The sequence below is a fragment of the Sphaerodactylus townsendi genome, linkage group LG05, assembly GCF_021028975.2.
Source record: "Sphaerodactylus townsendi isolate TG3544 linkage group LG05, MPM_Stown_v2.3, whole genome shotgun sequence".
NCBI classification, from domain to species: domain Eukaryota; kingdom Metazoa; phylum Chordata; class Lepidosauria; order Squamata; family Sphaerodactylidae; genus Sphaerodactylus; species Sphaerodactylus townsendi.
The window spans coordinates 34,644,003-34,664,552 of record NC_059429.1 but is presented as its reverse complement, the minus strand read 5'-3'; the positions used below and the strand labels follow the sequence as shown (position 1 = coordinate 34,664,552).

The following is a 20,550-nucleotide window of genomic DNA, read 5'->3' as shown; positions in this document are numbered from 1 at the left end:
AATGCAGCAATGCTTTAAAGTCAATGTTGAGAATACTTCCCATCTGGAAAGAAGCCAGACAACAGGGCTTTTGGGTGAACACAGCAGATTCTCCAGCACTTACCTCCATGGGGTAAATAGAAGTCTGTGCAGTTGCACCAGCCAGTGAGCCAGATATAAACCTTTCCACAGTTCCTACCTTCCCATCTTCATTAAGAAACATTTTCTTATACTGCATATTCAAAAGGCAAAAAAAGAAAGTGTTATTTTTCCTACTACCACAAACTGAAGCAGGACTGTTTTGCAAAGTACCTGATAACATCACACTACTTGCGCGGCTACACACAACTTTCATAATGGAGACAACAGAAACTCCGTTAGATAGTCTATAAATGCCCCCCCCCCAAAGCAGAGGAGAAAGTCTAAAGCTGCTGCTTCTTGCCTGCATAGGCCATGAGCAGAAAACAGCCAGGGAGTGTACAGGGGGCACAGAACTCTCGATCACACATCTGATGCAAAGTCCTTGCATTGTCACCCAACAAACAGCAGGCCTTCGTAATGCATAGATGGCATCTACACAGCCCTGCAGCTAAAACCACCAACTTTCAGTTATGAGTGCTTGTTCTGAAATAAAATGGGGAGCAAGATAGCAGTATTTAGATTATTTCATTTCATCAGATAGCAAAAATAAATCAAATATCACTCTCCACGGGTTTCTGCACTGTTAGGTCTCAGTTGGAGCACTGTGAAAAGTTCTGGAGGCCTCACTTCAAAAAGGATGTGGACAGAATGGAGTAGGTGAGGAGAGTGACAAGGAGGATCAGAACCTGGAGATTAGCAGCTTTAAGCAGGGGCTAGACAAACACTCCCCTGGGATGCTCCAGGCTGATCCTGCATTCAGCAGGGGGTTGTACTAGATGGCCTGTATGGCCCCTTCCAACTCTATGATTCTATGTCTCCCAAGCGTATGAAAACCAAAAATCAACAAGCATGCACCACAAGCCTTCCTGAAGCAGGGCAGAGAGAAAAGGCTGATTGTTAAACTAGCAAATGATCAGCTAGTATGCATCTCTGTCACTTCACCTGCAAGGCAAGAAAGAACTTGGCTCACACTATGGCTGAGGGACTCACTGTAAGTTCTCCAGAGTCGGAGCGAGGAGAAACTGAGCCAAGGAGGCACATGTGCCCTGCTGCAGCAGCACCCACCCCGCCACGCCACTATCACTCCCCCTCCACAACCCGGCCAAGCCTCCGCCTGGTGGGCGCTATGCCACTGAAGTCCTCTGGCGTCCCCCTTAGCCTCAGTGTATCTCAAAAGCAGCACCAGGTAAGGTATGGGAGAAGCCTAACTCCCATAATCCAGTCCAAGAAATTTGGACATCGGGATGTATCCATTTCTTTTGACCATTCAAACATTCAGTGCCTTCCTATCTTCAGCTCTTTCTTCCCTTCTTCTGCACTGCTCACAATCTATATTGTATGAAAGATGTCGCTTCTTTTTAAAAAATAGTTTTTAAAAAGACAGTATAAAATGCAAGGCAACATGATATATTAGACAGAATGCTGCATTTAGGTCAAAAAGCCTGGATATAAAACCCTTCTTTGTCACAAAGCTCACTGGGTACATTCCAGGTAGATCACTTTCTCTTAGCCTAACCTAGTTCACAAGATTGTGTCAAGGATTATACATGCTTATTTAATGCGTACTTCCCTGAGCTGCTTTGAAAAAATAGAAGAATATGAACATGTTTTAAAAAAACCAAAAAACTTCTATTGCTTTAAATGTCTGAAGTCTAAATCTAGGACCACTTCCGCCCACGCAAAATAATGCGTTTTCAAACCACTTTCACAACTGTTTGCAAGTGGATTTTGCCATTCCGCACAGCTTCAAAGAGCACTGAAAGCAGTTTGAAAGTGCATTATGAGACAGCAGTGGTGTAAAAAAAGATACAGAACTGAAAGTTTTATCACAAGAGGACACTTTCTCTTAAGAGATGATTAGGCTTTTAATAGATTATGTAAAGCTGATTCTGAGATAAATATAACACTGAAATCCATGGCAAGGCCTGTGTTACCACAGCACAATGAACATTGATCTTAGAAGAATCCTGTATGCAATATGCAGACCTAGCCTACCAACCATGCTTTGAATGGGCTACCATACAAAATCCAAATTCAAGTAGAGCTGAAATTATAGGCTCCCAACACTTAGCAGTTTAACTTGCATTTCAATAATGTTGGAACTGTTCCAGTTTTTTCCTTTAAAAAAAGATGCACAAATCCAATTGAAAAAAATAACTTCACATGTTTGATATCATCTTGCTTGTTTAAAGCTGAATTCACTCTACTTCACGTTTAATTGCCTTGATTTAACATCTTACCTGTTCATAAGCCCAGAACTTAATAGCTGTTTCAGGTGCAATTTTAACAACATTGACACCATTTCCCCTCCAAAGAGAACGGATGCCTCCTTCTTTCACCATCTGCTGCAAGCCACCTGCTATGTTCATTTTTGACTTGGAGCCGTGAACCTATTTTTATCACAGACAGAGAAAATCAAATACAATTACTGGATGTACACAGAAAGAATAATTAGCAACAGAGCTTTGCTGAGTTTAAAACACAGGACTAAGTCAACAAGCCCTTCATGAAAAAGGCAGAACCATTCCAAAGTCTGCAATGGACAGTAGTGTCTTAGCTCAAATTTTGAGGTACAAATAACGGAATGAAGGGAAGAGATGGCAGCACCAGCTCTCTGTGTTGGAATTCTTGGCTTCAGTCTGCAAATTGCATGCTTCTATGTCTCACCTAGCTGTTACGAACACACGCATATCCAGAGTAATCATTCTTCCTTTCCCCCAAGAGGGTAAAGAAAAGTCAACAACATTTATGCCATCCCACTCCATTACTTCCTTTAAATCTCTCCTCGGACCCCAGTGTTTCAATGAATTCTTTGGCCTTTGCCAGAAGTAGCTAAACACAGTTTTAAACAGACATGCAGAAATCCAAGCTCCGTTATATTAGTAAAAACACCAAAAAGACAGGGAGGGGGAATGAACATACTTTCGAAACCCTAGCACTACAGGCAATCATTAAAATGTGGTCTGGATATTATGTTACTACAATGCATGATTTTTCAGTAGCTGACTGCTCTCCGCAATGCCAAACACCTTTCATTTCCCATTATTTGTAATGAGTAAACGTAACAACGAAACAGCTTTTAATCAAGCAAAGCAAAAAAATCAAGTAATAGATCATTACTATTACAATATTTAAATTCTTGGAGAACAGCAGTAAGATGTGTCAACAATACTAATGACAAAAGGAGACAGATTCTATCACAAAAGCCCCAAACCATTAGATCATTTAATGGAGATATTCATATATTACATAAGTAACACTCTCCTTGGTATGCCACATTTTCATAATTCGCACCACCATCAGGCTGTCTAAAAATAGATGCCTATAAGTAAGTTTTTTTGCTTACAGAGCTTCTCTCAAATGCCTCTGACATGCCATGATTTAATTTTATCTCTTGGAAGGAGCAGGGAGAGATTAGACTAAACCAGCAATCGAAACACTAGATTTACATGCCCTTGAGTTATATTCTTTAGATCACAAAAGCATGGCAAACTTCTTAAACGAGCTCTCAAACCAGTTTGGGATATGTAACTTGGATCTGCTGTTCAAAAAGACATAATCCTGCTGTGTATGTTTAAACTAGAACCCAAGAGCTAGAACAGCTTTGGGATAACCCACCTGCATCATGACTTTAAGTCGGTCCAATGGTGCGGTGCCTGTTCGAGATACAGCCCCAGCAACACCTCCAGCTAAAAGCTGTCTCCACCACTGGCCAGTCTTTTTCTCCTCTTCTGTGAACTCATCTGGGATTGTTAAACTATCCCCTATGTCCAATACCTGAGTAGATACAAAGGGTGGGAGAGATAAATAGCTTGTCATGAGCCAGCACATAGCTGTTCAATTGAACAGTCTTTCAACAGAAAGCCTTACTTGTCTTAGAAATCAAGCGAGGTAAATTTATAAAGATCTAACACACAAATACACACTAGTTTGCCTGCATATGGAGCCATGCTATCTAAAACATACCATTTCAAAAACTGCACCATCATCGTTAAAAATGACGACAAATTCTCGTCTTGAGCGTGGTGGTAATAAAGACATTACAATGAGCTCTCGAGAGTATGCGAAAATCCAAATGGTTACAAAGCATTGTCAGCTTTTCCTCTGGGTATGGATTATCTAGACTAACCTCTGGACACCTTCCTGAAGGGATTATGAATCACAGAGTATTTTTACCTTCATTGAGGAGTTGTTATGCTTTTCTTAAATGAAATGGCTAGTGAAATTATTTTGCAGCATTGTCATTTCAGTTCTTTTCCTCTTCTCCAGCAGAAGCGGAATTATAGAAGTATTGTCGAAGGCTTTCACGGCCGGAATCACTTGGGTGCTGTGTGGTTTCCGGGCTGTATGGCCGTGTTCTAGCAGCATTCTCTCCTGACGTTTCGCCTGCATCTGTGGCTGGCATCTTCAGAGGATCCTCTGAAGATGCCAGCCACAGATGCAGGCGAAACGTCAGGAGAGAATGCTGCTAGAACACGGCCATACAGCCCGGAAACCACACAGCACCCATATAGTATTGTTTTTCAGTATTTGAATTGTATAAGGATTTCTATGCGAGTGAGCAGTTTGTATCTCATATATTACATCACTTCCCTGCCAGAAGAGAGCAGGAATTGGCTGCAAAGCATCTCAATTGAAAAGTTAGTAAATTGCCTACTTTAACAGTGCAATCCTAAACAAACTTACACCCATGAAATCAATGGGTATTGAAGTATGTAATGCTGGTTAGGATATCACTTAAAAACATTTAAATACGCCACATTTCAATCTGCCTGGTGCTGTGCTGTTGCTAAGCATCACCAGAGGAATCACAAAGCATGCTAGCTCAAAATAGAAATCAAATGTGAATTTTTAGAAAGTATTAAAATACAACATTCTACTTACTACAGCTTTCCATGCATCAGAGTACTTCCCAAAGAATCACAGCCTGTTGTCACAGGGCGACTCCCCATTTCTATTCCCACTTTTATCCCCACTACTCCCCAGCACCTCCAGAACATATTTTTACTGAGGCAGGAATCTGACAGTTAACTCGTGCCCATTGTTGTTAAAGATAAATGAGACAATGGCTTATTTTCCCCCCTCAAAGTTTTGACAGCTCAAAGAATGCCTGCATGCAGAGGAGAACAGAATCCTCTTTTCTTTCCTATCTGCATATAAGCTGGCAGAGCTTGGGGACACTTTGAATGAATGGAAGACTGGCATTGCAAATAAACTAAACTGGCACGTGAACAGGAATCACTTGAAACCACGTGACAGTCAAGTAATTGAGGTGGTGAAATACTGACTTTGGGAGGAAAGAATGACATTTGGGGGAGGGGAATGAAAGGTTTGTCATGTTGATCAAGAGAGGATATCCATCAAATGTGGCCTTATTTAGCAAAGGTGGCCATTTTCCAAAATGCTTGTTCTGGCAATGGTGTGGAATCACTAAGACTTTTAAGTCTATTTCAGCTGTAAACTGAGCAGCCATTTAACAAAACAGACTACATGCTAGAACAGAAGTCAAAGGAGAACCCTAAAGGCCTTTCCTGTCAAGAAGCAGCTCCCTCTCACAGTGGCATGGGGGAGATGGACAAAGAAGAGAAGTCCCTCAGCCAATGGCTCGCCACTTCCCACAACTCAGTTTTCAGGACTTCTACACTGAAACCAATATGGCTAGAAATACGGGGAGGGGGGGGAGAGCTGTGGGGAGAGTCATTAAATACACCAGCAGCCCACAGTTTCTAACACAACACAAGCAACTTTTTAATTGGGTTGCCCCTTCAAAGTTCAAATGGGTCTTTAAGGAGGAATTTATTCAGATCAGAGTTTCCTTTGATCTCAGTCCCAACCCAAAGAATCATTACAGCTGTAAAGGAGCAGCCCTTTCTGAACATGAAAGGATTTGAATAAGTGGCAGGAGTAGGAAGACAAATAATGGTGCTTACCAGTTACAAGTGGATTCTGAGGTGAAAAGAAGCAAATGGGAAGCTGCTTGCTTGCCTTCATCTGAAGAGTAAAGAGGCTAAAAGGGCCTGTGTTCTTGCCCTTGTACTGCTAGGATTATGTCGCTGTGGTCTGGTAGTTTTTGCTCCAAATGTTTTGCCAGTATCTGTGGCTGGCATCTTCAGAGGCATGTAACTGTGTGCCATGGAGAGAAACACATCTCATCATGACATGCCTCTGAAGATGCCAACCATAGATGCCACCAAAACGCTAGGAGCGACCACACAGCCCAGGAAACCCACAATAGCCAGTTGATTCCAACCATGAAAGTTGTTGACAATGCACTACTCAGATTAGATAACAACATGCAAATCCAGTCCTGTTTCAGCTTTGTTGGGGAGGGGAAGTTCTCCATTTCTGGATATAATAACCCCATATTTTTGAGCATACCTCGTGTTTCCCTGGATTAGCAGAAATTTCTCTCATGGTTGTGGCTGATTCTGTTTTGCTGCTAAACCGATCTGCACAAGGGTTGGTTTGTTTAAAAGCTGGGATCCTGGAGGAATCACGGGGACTGACAGTTCTTGCTTCCTGTCCCAAAATCTAGTCTTCTAGGAACCGAACCACTCTGAGGGGATTGAACAGGCCATTTCTCACCGCCCCCCACCCTTAACTGACTCTCAACTGCTGTCAATATTCCGTTGCTCTTGGAGCACATTTGGTCTTTGTCAGGCCATTGGGCAGAGAAGCAGTCTTTTTCTTTTAGTTATTTTCAAACCCATTTTTGGCTGCATACATGGTATTCACTGAACAGATCAGTTCTGTTGGTAGTTTGGTTTTGCTCCCTTCCTGACAGACATGGAAGCCAGCCACAACTATAGGTATAGTGACAATCAGAAACATGCAACGAAATACTGTGGAATTTAAGAAACTCTAAACTCTGCTTAATTAAACTGACTCCCTTGAAGTATGACAGAGTGGCCTTCTCAAATCTCAGTCATCTACATAGTGTTGGTAATGGGCCCGGAAACAACTCTTTATCAATGCTGTTTTGGGAGATGGAAAATAGTAAGGAGCTTTCTTCCCACCACCTTTGTGAGGGGAATATCTCTTTAGTACTGCTGACCTGAATATCAGGGTTTAGGAAAACAGCTATCAGTAGCCAAGATAATCAGCTAAGTAGATTTGAAAGGAAGTTTTGCCATAGTGCTGCTTCTCCTGGGAAGATGAAGCTGATTTCCTCTTCCTAACCCACCCAAAATCCAAAAGCAGCCTTATGGGGAAAACAGCTTTTCAAAACTGTTGCACTAAGCGAAGGGATTTCTAAAAGCAAGTGTCTTCTTAAGTTCCCATTTTCAAGGAGGACATGTACATTACAAACTCCTAGTGGCTGCCATGAGGACCTTCAGTCAAATATGAACTGGGAGTTTGCTGCTCGAAATGTACAAGCCCAGTTCAGAATGGGACCAGTGCATGCATAGGGGAGGGACTTAAGCCTCCCCTTCGGCATAATTTTCCTGAAACAGTCTCGGGAACTATTTGTTCCCTTGGGGAAGCCAGTATATTAGTATCAGTGCAAGTAAATTTCAAAAACAGGCACCCCAATGTAATTTCAAATGGGAAAAATGGCATAAGGGCTTACACCCCGTTTCTTCATGCATCAAGGTCCTAATTCAAATCAGACTTACATATCCCCAGGAATTAAGTATCCAGTGGTGAATTCCCAGAACACATCTGTCACAAGTCCACACAGAGCAGATGTAAACTCTGTAATGTATGAATTGATCATGCTGTATGACACTCTTAAAGGGACATTTTCCATAGGGTAGATGGTTTCAGTTGGTGAAAAAAGGAGCCTGCTCCCCTTTATAGTACCCCAGTATAGTAGTGGCTTTTGCAAAATTCTGATCCTCATCTTAGCATGTTATAAAAGAGAAGGAAAAGAGTTTGAATTTATACCTCACTTTTCTCAACCATAAGGAATTTCAAAGTGACTTACAAACTCCTTTCCTTCTTCTCTCCAGAACAGACATTTTGTGAGGCAGGTAGGGCTGAGAGAGTTCTCAGAGAATTGTTACTGGTCCAAGATCAATCAGCAGGCTTCATGTGAAGGAGTGAGGAAACACATCCAATTCACCAGATCAGAGTCGCTGCTCATGTGGAGGAGTGGGGAATCAAACTTGGTTCTCCATATTAGAGTCCACCACTCTTAACCACTATATCACACTGGCTCCCAGGATGTCTGGTTCAGTGCTTTGGAGCTCCAGAGCCCCAGTATAGTCCTTTACAATGTTCTGAGAAGATAGCCATGCAGCAATTTAGTTCTTAAGGAAAAAATCTTCTCCTTTTTCTCTCTCTTCCTCCTAATAGTGTTTTGGGGCTAATTTTTCATATCCCTGCAAAGGACTAATTCAGTTCTCTGGAAACTCCAAAGCCCGAATTCAGTCCTCTGCAAGCTGATGAAGCAACAGCTTTCATGAAATAGTGGAATCTGTTTGTTTGAGTGCATTTCCTCCCTGACATACTGAAGATCCCCTGCTTGCTTAGCACCGCACTGTCTTGCTTCTCTTATTCTCTGCACAGGAGCCAAGGTTTTGCTACTGGTGTGGAGGACAATTCAGACTGGGACATCAGTGCATGGGGAGAGGGGAAATTCCTCCCATGCTGTTTTCCCAACCTGAAATAGTCCTAGGGAAAAATATGGGAGAAAGTGACACTAAGAACTCAGATAATAAAATCTGCACGAAATAATTATGAGTACATTGCTTTTAGGGCCACAGTGGGCTTGTAATGGTTGTTTCTACATTTTTATACACACACATAAGTGGACATAATAAACATAATGAACACATTTAAGAATTGTAGCTTTATAACCATAAACTGACTGGTCTGCATTTCCAATTGTTCATTTGTATGGGTATTAGAAATAGCATTCCAAGGGAATCTCACCTTCATAAGATAGATGAATTTCAACCAGAAGAAGTTACAGAACTATGGGTCAGTTACTACATTTTGTCACTGGACAACCTACCGACACAGAGTCAGCTCTAATACCATAATATTCTTAACTTGGATTAAACCATGGTTTTCAATTCCATTTTCTGAGCCTGTTTTATAAACTGCGATTTTTTTACTGTCACAGTATTTTTAAAGATTAGCATTCTGTTCAGCATTGTGATATAAATCACACAGAGATTTTAATCAACAGTACACATCTTACACAACAGAAAGATAGGGAACAATTAGGTGAATGGAATGTTCTGTGAGACCTTTACAACTAGAAGATCCTCAAGTTGCACAATAAATGGGTAAGTTGATTTTCTGTGTCTGTTCTAGAAAGGAAAACTGACAAAAACATCAACATTCAGTTCTAATTACTGAGGAGAGTTGCACAGCTGAGACACACTAGAGTTCTCACAAAACTATCATCAGATACCAATTCGGTGGTAGTCAATGTAGTTTATTATCTCAGATGCCTTATTAAGGATGCGATAGCCCCGTAAGCAGTGGTGGGATTCAGTAGGTTTGCACCACTTCAGCAGAACTGGTTGTTGAAATGGTGTTTGTAAATAACCAGTTACTAAATTATTTGAATCCCACCACCAGAGCCGGTTGTTAAATTGTTTGAATCCCACCACTGCCCATAAGGCATTTCCTTCAGAAGCCATAGTGGCACAGGCTACTTCTGTTCAAGATGTTATTTCACCCTTTTAGTCCAAAGCTTCCTCCAAGGGAGTTCACAGGCTGTCTTGAGGAAACACACCACACAATATTTTAAAACAGCTAAGGGATAGTTCAGCTGCTCTTGAAGAAGGGTCAGCTTGAAACACATTTGTGTTTCATAATTGCTACTGTTTTAGTGTTGCGTTGCATCGTGAGTAACGGACAGATTCAGGGCCTAGCTACAAGTTACAGTTCCCTCATATCCTCCCCTGGTCCAGACAATGAGGCGTATGTTGCATGTTCTGTGCTTGAAGTTCAACTCCAAGGTGTGTGGAGGACAATTCAGACTGGGACAGTGAGTGGGAAGAGGGGGTAATGAGGTGTGGCCATCCTCCCTAGTCACATGCCCTGGGCAGGGGAAGCAGATAGCCTGTGACTGGGGGAGGGGAGCACTCACCTAACAGCTATGAGCTTTAAAATGCTAGCTAAAAATTATCTGCAGCAGGCCTACATCAACGCAATCCCATGTGTGCCTATAACAGAGGACCACTAGATGAACAAATAGTTACAGTAAGCAACCCTGTTTTATGAGAGTAAAAACAAAGCAATGCATGTGAAGCACTTTGAAGTGCTATATAAGACAAAGAAATACTATTTTTGTGCACTGGTTTCTAATCTCATTTCCTAGATTTGTGGCTATACCTCAAAAAAGCAGAGAAGACTATACAATCAAAAATAAATGCATTATTTCAATGGGTTTATTCTTCTAGAACGGATGCTTTATATGAATATACTGCAGTCTGCAGCCATACTCACAGTAGAATGTTTCCAGTAACGGACGATTCCCTGAATATCTGTAGCTGGATTAAACAAGAAGTGGTCACGCCATTCATTCCAGTCCACCGTCATAGTTCCATCAGCATCAATGCTAAAAAAAAAAAATCCACACCAAAATTTAAAATAAAACAGTTTGCAATCACATACCACTTAACTAGTTTCATGAGTGAAACATGCAGCTTGGAGCACACAGTATTTTTAGCTCCCATTAGGCAAATGTGTTCTGCCTCCTGATATTATATATTCACTTTAATGTTCAAAGTACTTCAGAATTCCATTTTTCCCTTGTTTGACCTCACAAAAACCCTGCAAGGCAAATCATCATTATTCATTTTATCAGAGAAACAGACATTTTGACCTTTAGTCCCCAAAGACAGATCACATATCGAGTTTAATGCAGAGCAAGAAATCTAGCTATTTCCACAGAATCATGAACAAATTGAAGGATTATCCAGTTTAATAGGGTGAGTTTTTATGGAAGTGTTATTGTTCTTGATCTGATACTGATATTGTGGGGGGGGGGGGAGTCCACACACACTCAATGATACTACACTGTTTGTACTCCACTTCTGCACCCTGAAGTCTATATCCTTTAGAGATCTAAAGGCTTCTTGCTGCCTCAAACAATTCACCTCTTTATCACTTTCTGCCTCCTTGTGCCTGGAACATCCCCTCAAAACACCTATATGATGTCACCTTTCCCATTTCCTTCAAATTCCTCTTCAAAAACTGTATTTTCCATGAAGGCTCAGGCACACCTACATACACTCTTCCTTACTGAAAACTAAGGGCCAAACTACACATTATGGCAGACACAGGCCCAACCCATGGCTGTTGATGCAATTTTAGAAGAAAATGTAGCTATTTAAAGATTGCTGTGAGGGCCTGATGCTGATTGAGAGCCAGCATGGTGCAGTGGTTAGGAGCAGGTGGATTCTAATCTGGAGAACTGGGTTTGATTCCCCACTCCTCCACCTGAGTTGCAGAGGCTTACCTGGTGAACCAGATGTGTTTCCACAATCCTGCATTCCTGCTGAGTGATCTTGGGCTAGTCACAATTCTTTAGAACTCTCTCAACCCCACCTGCCTCACAAGGGGTCTGTTGTGGGGAGAAGAAGGGAAAGGAGTTTGTAATCCACCTTGAGTCTCCTTACAGGAAAGAAAGGTGGTGTATAAATCCAAACTCTTCTTCTTCTTCTTATGTGGCAGAACCACTCTCCCTACCCCGGGCACCTTTTCTAGTGCCAAAATGTTGTTCTAAAACTTTACAATGCGGGGGGGGGGGGGGGCACACAAGATCACATGTTGCTGCTCAACTGCAGGCCCAATCAGGATCAGGCCACACAACAATTTTTAAATAGCTAAATTTTCCACTAAAATGAAATTGGCAGCCACAACCCATGTCCATCAAAACATGTAGTTTGGCTCTAAACCTGTGACATTGGAATTAACACATACTCTTCATCTGCTTATCCCAACTTTACTCTTCCTCCATACCTTCTGTTGGCTCCCAAATGCCAAATTTTAGATTGCAAGTTACTAGGAACAAGAACCTGTCTTTTTGCACTCTGTAAAACTCCATATACTCTGACTGCACTATTGAAACTGATAGTTTATGAAAGTAAGCCATGCCCACTAAGAATATGCATTGACAGCCCCAAGATGGGCTGGTTACTTTACGATCAAAGAAGCTGAGGAGCTACAAAAATTGCCTTGGATTGTCAGCACAGATTCAACAGTTAACTGGTTAAGAGAAAGGATTGGATCCCATCAAAGAGCTCCAATGAGCAAAGGAATGTCCCCTTGCAAAGTGGGATTTCACCATCTCCCTTTCCTTCTACAGCCCCCCAAAACTCCCAAAACAGGTCTTCCTGGGGGATGGGGGACACAGTCAATCAGGGATAAGATTTGGCTAAGCCTGTCCCTCTCTGTCAGCAGAAATTTTCTACTGGATGCTACAGGAAATGTGGTTTGACAACCCATGGGTTCAAGTCTTGGGTTCATATACCACTTTGGAGTTTATCCTTCACCCTGCTTTTGACTGTCATACTTGGTGGTAGTGGAAAGAGCACTCACGTCACAGCTGACTTAGGGTAACTGTAAGATATTCAAAGCAAGAGACATTGGGAGGTGGTTTGCCACTGCCTGCCTCCCGATGGACTGAGAGTCTTCTGAGAGAACTATGACTTGCCCAAGGCCAGCCAGCAGGATTCATGTGAATTGAATCTGGTTCTCCAAACTACAAGTCTGCCACTCTTAAGCACTACACTACGCTAGTTCTGTTTTCATACTTAAGCACAGTTAATTGTTATGCCTGCAGAGGCCACTGTGGGGGCATCTTTTCATTTGTTTGTAACAGGTTTGCAGTAGTATCAGGCAGAGATTACGAGAGCTCAACTAGTTCATAAATCCATCAAAGAATTCCTCTTCCCTCTCCTTTACTTTCAGCAAACTTAATTTTTTTAAAAATGTAGTTCACAGCACTGGAACGTACACAGGGGACCCAAACAAGAAAATGTTCTAACTCAAAAATAGACCAAAAAGAGATGACACATGTCAAGAGCGCTGGTCTGAATTTCCCCAAGGTTGCCAGAACTCAGCATTCAAATCACAATGCAATTCTACATTAAATAAAAACAAAATCAGTTTGAAGGCACACAGTTTGATACACAGATGCACACAAAATGGATTTTCAACTAGAATTTGAAAGTTTACCAAGCATTCCATACAAAAAAAGTAGGGACTTTTAAGCAGCAGCCCTGCAAGTACAAAGCATGCTACACCCAATAAACAGCAAGCCAATGTTACTTTGTATATCCTGATATATACATTTATAATGAATTGCAGATAGTCCACAGATACGATACAAGAAAAGGAACACTTTTCCAACCAATAGTTCTGATTCCTTATATTTATCACTGTTGTGCCAAGAACAGCAGTGCACAGATGGGAGACTGCAGCACCGCAGCCAATGACGGTGCAGCAATGGTGCAGCTGAGCCACCTCTTAAGCAGTTTGCTGCACTGCAGCCAGCTCCAGGACTGCAGAGCAAAAAGTCAGTCCATCAGTGGGGCAGAAGAATGGGCGAGGAGTGGGCCAGCCAAGCCAGCTGGGTTGGGGAGAGACAGAGAAGGCAGATGAGCTCCTTGCCACCCTGCAGCCCCTGCCCCCTGCAAGGGATGAGGGAAAAGCTGAGAGACAATCCAAAACCCAACTAGGGAAAACGATACCCCAGACAGAAGCATCCAGACCCCCATGATAGCTAAACCCCCATGCTAAGACATTCCCTGTTACCCCCACCCCTAATTTCCTCCCTCCAGCCCTTTCTCTTTCCCTAATAAAGATACAAGGATGTCACAGATAGGTGCATGAAAATTTTATTGTCTTCAAACTACTATTTTTTCTTGGCCACAGACTACCCTCATGCCACTCCATGGATGCACAGTTTTGCAAACAGCAAGGGGTGCAGCACTTGTTTGGGAAAGCAGCAATGGCACGTAAGGTGTCAGCTGAAGCCTGAGGTTGCCTGCTAAACACTTGTGTCGGGTGACAGTCCAACCTGTGCTCTGCCATTGCTGCTTTGGCAAAGGGGTACTGGCGCCACTGGCCAAGCCCCTGCACACTCCAGCTTGCCCCAAGTCCTGGCCATCCTTCAGCTATCCAGCTCCATTTGTCCAGCCATGACTTCATTCTCCTTTCCCACTGTTCCATAAGGGGGACACCCTCCCCTACAATGAGATGACTCAGTGGTTACAGGGGCAAGAGCTGAGCCAGAGGGGCTAGGTCCCCCCCATACACACACCATGACGTGGAGATGGCTCAGTCAAGGCAGTCATGTGCTCCTGGCCTTAGCCTCCTCCATGCAATGTGGCCCACTTGGCCTTCCCTACCCTCCTTCCTGGGGGGTGCCTTGACCTTGTAGATGCACAGTGAGCAACTACTTGTCTTTCCTGCCATGCCCAGCCCCAGCCCTTGTGTCCAATCACCAGGTGATTCAAGTGGAGCCAGGGGAGGGTGGAAAGAGAGCTCACCCAAGAAGTTAACATCTCGCCTGTCTGTTAGCCTTCTGGCCACAGATTCCCACCTGCTTGGCCACAAACATACAAAATAAATTCAGAAGGAGGGTTCAGCCGCACAGGAGCTGTGAACTGTACTCTCCTTGGAGGGTTACTGTGCACTGGGTCAGCCCCACAATGTGAAGTGCCAGCCCATTGTGCTAGGAGCCCAGTGTGCAAAGTGTTAGACTGATGGTGCAAAGTATTAGTTCCGTGCCTGCGCCCCCACCCACCAGTGAGGGTGCCCTGTGTTCATGCTATGTCTGTGCCTCTGGTAGCTTCCAGAAAGGTGTTAACAAAGGGGAAGGGGTCCTGCTATTGGTCACTGTTCAGGGGCTGGGCTGGCTTCTGCCACTGCCACTGCCACATTGGCCAGCCACTTGGTCGGTTTCCAGAGACAAATGTGACCGTGAAGGCAGAGCTGCCCCAATGTGGGGGCCGAGCCACTGGCCCCATCTTCGCCCGCCCTGCAGGCAGCAGGGCGGGCGCATCCATCACCCAAGGCCGGCTAGGCCATGCCGCGGGCTTGCTTCCCGCCCGCCCCGCTAGTTGCGTAACTCTGCACCAGAAAAAGTGGGTGTTTCCAGGCTGAAAGGGCTCGGGGAGCTGACTAATGTCAGCCTCTCCCTTAGGAGGGGAGCCCCTACACCCAATGAGCACTGCCAAAACAGCTGTGCCAGTCCCCCTGTGTCACATCCTCATGCTGCTTTCTGGTGCTGGCACATGTGCCCCAGTCTCATCATGAATGCCTCTTATATTGGCACAACTGACATTTATACCAGCACAGGGGTTCTGCCACCTCTACAGTATCTCCTCCCCCTTTTGGATTATGCTTCTCAATATAAATATTGTCTATTCAAAAGCAATTCCCAAACTTTCAATACCAGGAGCACAAGGGATTCATTACTATTACTATTAAGACTGGAAGCACATTCCACTGAAACTCAAAAATGTGTGTGTCTCTTTTTGTATGAAAGCACACAACTCAGAGGCAGCCTAGTTAATTCTGCTTTTTGGTATCCCCCTATCCTCTTTAGTAAGGGCCAAGGAATAGCCCTTGTGCACTTCAGGGCAACAGCAAAGCTTCTGATATTTCCTTGTGCCCTAATCTTCCTCATCACTCTCCTCTGTACCCACACCCTTCTGTCCACATCCTTTTTGAAGTGAGACCTCCAGAAATACACACAATACTCCAGGTGTAGCCTGATCAATGTGGTATACAAGGGTGCCTATGATATCTTGCGATTTGGATGTCATACCTCTGAAATATACCCCAAGACTGTATTGGCCTTTTTTGCTGCTGCATCACACTGGGGACTCATGTTTTGCTTACCCCCAAGGCCCTGTTCACACACACTACTACCCAGAAGTAGGAATCAAGTGTTGTCATGTCAATGGAAAGACAGTTTTCCTTACTTCCAACAAGGCAATTTAATTTTTCAAGGCACACCACAGTTACTTTTGCATTTTTTTCAGTCTAGAAATAATAATTGCTGACCTTTGTAGAATCTTCTCTGCCTGATGTATTGAAATGTCTACACCCAGTATCTTAAGGGACTGAACAACCTCTGATGGATCAATTTTTCCTTTAAAAATGAGGAAAAAAGACAGCAGACATTGAAAGGTTCTGTCATTCCATTGCAAAACCATCTTATCAACTTTAAAAACAATGGATCAATGGTAGCAATAACTGATCATTATGAGAAGAATACTGGGTTGGAGAAATGGGTGTTAGAAGGAAGATCACATCCTGAAAGTGTAAACAGCTGTATTGGTATCACTGCACTACGAGAAGTCAAAAGCAGAGTCTAAATACATATGGGCCAAAATCAGTGAAGATTCTATCTACATACTTTTAACAATTTAAATTCAGTATTAAAAATTACATCACCTATTTGGAAAAATCATAAATACTAGGTTAATATGTAGCCCTTGTTCTGCTAATACCTGCTTAGAATGAAAAACAACATTAAAGAAGAACATTTAACAGGAATATTCTGACCAATGTCTAAGTAACACCTACAATGATAGAACCACTAACTAAGAAAGGGCACCCAAAGCATTTCCTTGTCAGTAGTTCCGCTTCTCATGAAGACCTATAAGCAGATCAGGAAGTCAGCAAATGGTCCTAAGGAGAATCAGCTCATAGATACTTATTTCTATAGGTCTGCTGCTGAAAGGAGAGCTCCAGCCAACCATTCTGTTGCAGTGCCATACAGAACTGCTGTCAGGGCAAGTTTAACATCAAGCAACTAGCTGGTGCCCTTCCTACAAGGACTAAGCATCATATCCTGTTAGTTCAAATGGCCACATGAATACTTACCCTTAAGTAATTATTCTATTCTGCGTGGGAAATAAATTCCACAGCCAAAAAAGGTGACGGCAAGATTTCCTGGAGGAATACCTTGCCCCTTCCTCTCCAGAAGTGAACAGGCCAGTATGGATACACCTGAAGTAGTAAAAGTCATGTTTTCTGACAGCGTGTAATAATTTCTAATACACTGACATTGAGAGTTTGTGTCCTTTATTGTAATTAACATTTTAAGCAGCTTTAATAAGATCTTTCATGATGACATGGGATTTCTTTTTGGCTAGTTTTGCTTAATATTTGCATTTTAAGACCTTGTGCATTGCTTTGAGGATTCAGAATAAAGAAGCAACTCAGAAGAGTTGAAGTTTGCTCCCCCCCCTTTAACACACTGGCCGAGAACACAAACCGGAACCTACCATCATTGTTTTTGTCTAGACTTTTAAATGCTAATTTCATTTTCTTCTCATGGTCTTTAAGGTAATTCATAAATTCTTCAATGTCCAGCTTGCCATCTTGGTTAGTATCACCAGCTTTGAAAATTTTCTGGAAAAAAAATATTAAAAAGCATATGTTAGTAAAGGTCCCCCTTTCCAAGATGGATGTTCACCACTATCTGCAACATAAATGTAATTTCCTCAATCTTTCAATAATAAAACTGTTCAGTTTCTTGGAATGCTTAATGGATTAAACCAAATAACAAGTTTAATCAAGCAACAGCATTTTCCTCCTGGATGAAGCCCACAGAGTCCCACCATTTAAAAATCAGAGGCCATAGCAATGCATACCTCAACATATTTCACATAACTATGGGCTAGAGGCCAGTTTCCCAGAGGGAATGCCATAAAATACTGCTTGTCTGATACCCAAACTGGCTTCATATATGGTTACCAATAAAACAAGCGTGCTACAGTGGTTAATGTTTTTAAGTAGGATGTGGAAGACCCGGGTTCAAATCCTACTATGCCATGGAAACGCTATGTATCTTTGGGGGTTTTAAGCTACTCAAGCTAACACCTATTATTTATATTCCACTTTTCTCTCAATGAGGAGCTAAAGCAGCTAAAAACAATTTCATTCTAATCCCACAACAACATACCTGTGAAACAGGCTAGGCAGCGACAGAGTGTCATCCCACAAGTTTCTGTGGCAGAGAAGAGATTCGAATTTGGTCTCCCAAATCCTAATCAAACACTCTAACCACTAAAACCATGATGAAATGATGCATCATATAAATAATATATTTCTTTTACCTCTGCTGAAATCTCTCTAAATTGATTTCATGGGATAATCCCAATTTTAGTATTATGGAAAATATCTGTTACCCCACTATTCACAAAGGTATAAACTATAAGCCTCCACGAGTGGAATTCTAAACAGTTACTCCCCTCTAAGTCAGTGGACTTAGAGTGTAAATTTATTTAGGTTTGCACTATATACCAACCAAAAATCCCTCACAGATTTTTCAGCATATCCTTTTAAAGAGAGAAATAACGGGTTCCTAGCACTCTGGCTCTCAAACTGTCTGAGCTTTTGCATAGATTTGCACAGTATTTACAGTGTGCATTCCTTTATAGAAATTATTCTAAAAGTACTCCCACGCAGTAAACATCACAGGAAAAGACAACATTTTGTCAGCAGTGCTCTATATCCATCCGTTTCTGCCTGATTCCCACACATTTTAAAATTTAACCTGCTTCTTTAAAGAGGGCTATCTAAAATCATGATAAAGGACTGATTCCTCTCACATATAAAAGGAAAAGGCACATCAAAGCATAGCTGAAAAGATATGTCTTGATAACATGTAAATATTCTCTACCTCTGGAGGCTCTGTTACAATGCAAGACAAAATGGTCTCCTAAAGAATGCCTATTTGGATGTAGGCATGTCACAGCTGACAAACTAGATTAACTGTGCAGTGCTGCTGCCACCTCTGCAAACAAGACTAGTGCCATGTCCCCAGGCTGGGCCAAACGTTGAGGCTGTACCCCACCCACTATATCCTGTCCCTGGATCAATAGTACATCTGTTTTTATTAATCTTCAGGTTGTTATCTCTCTTGTCTAGACTGTTGCAGAGCCTCAAACTCCAATTCCAGCTTTGTGCTGCCACCATAGAATTTGGTGGAAAGGCTAATGTCATCTGAATACACTTCACTCTAAATCTCCAGTCTTCCCCAGTGTTTTCAAGTGTTTAAGTAGATTTCATACAGCAGAATTTGAAATTACACCAGTGTGGAGGTGGTAAAATCCTTTACCATCACCAGGTCCCACTATTTGTCAGAAAGGATCAACTTAACATAATACTGCCATCTTGTCTGTCTCTTCTTAGCAAGGTGATCTAAAAGGCTGTTGTGGTTGAGGGCATCAAAAACTGCTGAGAGAATGTGCTCTGCCTGCCCATTTTTTTCTTGTTGCAGGCTGTCTACTAGAATGACTAACAGTGCAGTCCTAAGCAGAGTTATGCCCTGCTACATAAGCCAATTGAAGTCTGTTTAAGATTGCACGTTAGAGTACATTCACTTCGCCAAACCATTTTGATTTTGTATTCTGCCTGTCTTCAAGTAGGCCAGAGCAAGACATGCTTAACAACTCAAGAACACACTCATATTCAAGTAGTGACCACATCTGGGTATGTGTATTTTATTATTTATATTTCATGCAGCTCAGACCTGTTTAGAGGTAGGCACATGTAACTCTGTGTATAACTGAGCTATCAGTTGCCTTTCTGTTTAAAATAAAACATGTTCAAGATGATATCGAAACCAAAACATAAAAATTCTTATAAAAGGAAATGCATTTGAGTCAAATGATGACTGGCTATCTTACCCATAGGAGTTTTCCACATGTGATGTGTCTGCAAATTTAACTTTTATAAGACAGTAAACTTGAAAGCCTGATCTTGGTTCTGGGATACAACCACAATATAATAGTAATTAGATCTCAGGTCAGGAATACCAATTGATAATGGGCTGCATAATACCAAAAAATTTGATAGCCTATATTTATGTGCTGAAGAGTTGCACCTTGATTTCTGTGCCTATCAGTTGGATGTTTCCAGCACATGACCAAATTAAAAAATATACAGTTTTTTTAGTAATAGTAATATAATTACAGTATGCTGAACTGGAAGTTGAAAATTAGACTGATGTTTACTACAGACTGCTGAAAACTTGAACTGAACTTTCTCCAAAGTAAGTTGTCAGTTTCCCCTCATACTAGTAGCTAATTACTCATTTACTTTATTACTTTGTTAATGCTGTTCTGAAAAACAGCTGAGAGACTACTGAACTGAGATATTAAAAGCCTCTGAGAGATAACCAGGGTGTGGTCTGTATGTCATGGCTGTAATTACAGAAAGGCATTAGTGGCATAAGTAGCTCTTCTGGATAGAGAACGTTGGTCTTTGAATAAGTTCCAGTATTGCTTCCATGTTCAGAAAAACAAGAAAAGTGGCCTCGGGCCTATTATTCTGAACCAATAAATCAGGTCACATGAACAAAGAAATTATACTTATGATGGGTGTGGGAATAGCACGTATGTACTACTACTAGCTCTGCCTAGCTTACTTATAACAATTTAAGATGTTGCTGCCGCTTGTGACAAATCATTCCACAAATTAGGTATACAACAAACAATT

At 42.1% G+C, this 20,550-nt stretch overlaps 1 protein-coding gene across 1 annotated transcript in view; it reads right to left on the bottom strand.

Moving 5' to 3' along the window:
* SLC25A24 (solute carrier family 25 member 24) overlaps window positions 1-20,550 on the bottom strand; it is a 34,407-nt gene that overhangs the window by 10,300 nt on the left and 3,557 nt on the right. Inside the window, exons 2-7 of the mRNA XM_048498115.1 lie at window positions 17,331-17,457; window positions 16,102-16,189; window positions 10,528-10,639; window positions 3,739-3,897; window positions 2,361-2,510; window positions 104-211 (exon numbers count right to left, since the gene is read on the bottom strand). Of these exons, the coding sequence (XP_048354072.1) occupies window positions 104-211; window positions 2,361-2,510; window positions 3,739-3,897; window positions 10,528-10,639; window positions 16,102-16,189; window positions 17,331-17,457 (744 nt within the window). The remainder of the gene's footprint in view (window positions 1-103; window positions 212-2,360; window positions 2,511-3,738; window positions 3,898-10,527; window positions 10,640-16,101; window positions 16,190-17,330; window positions 17,458-20,550) is intronic.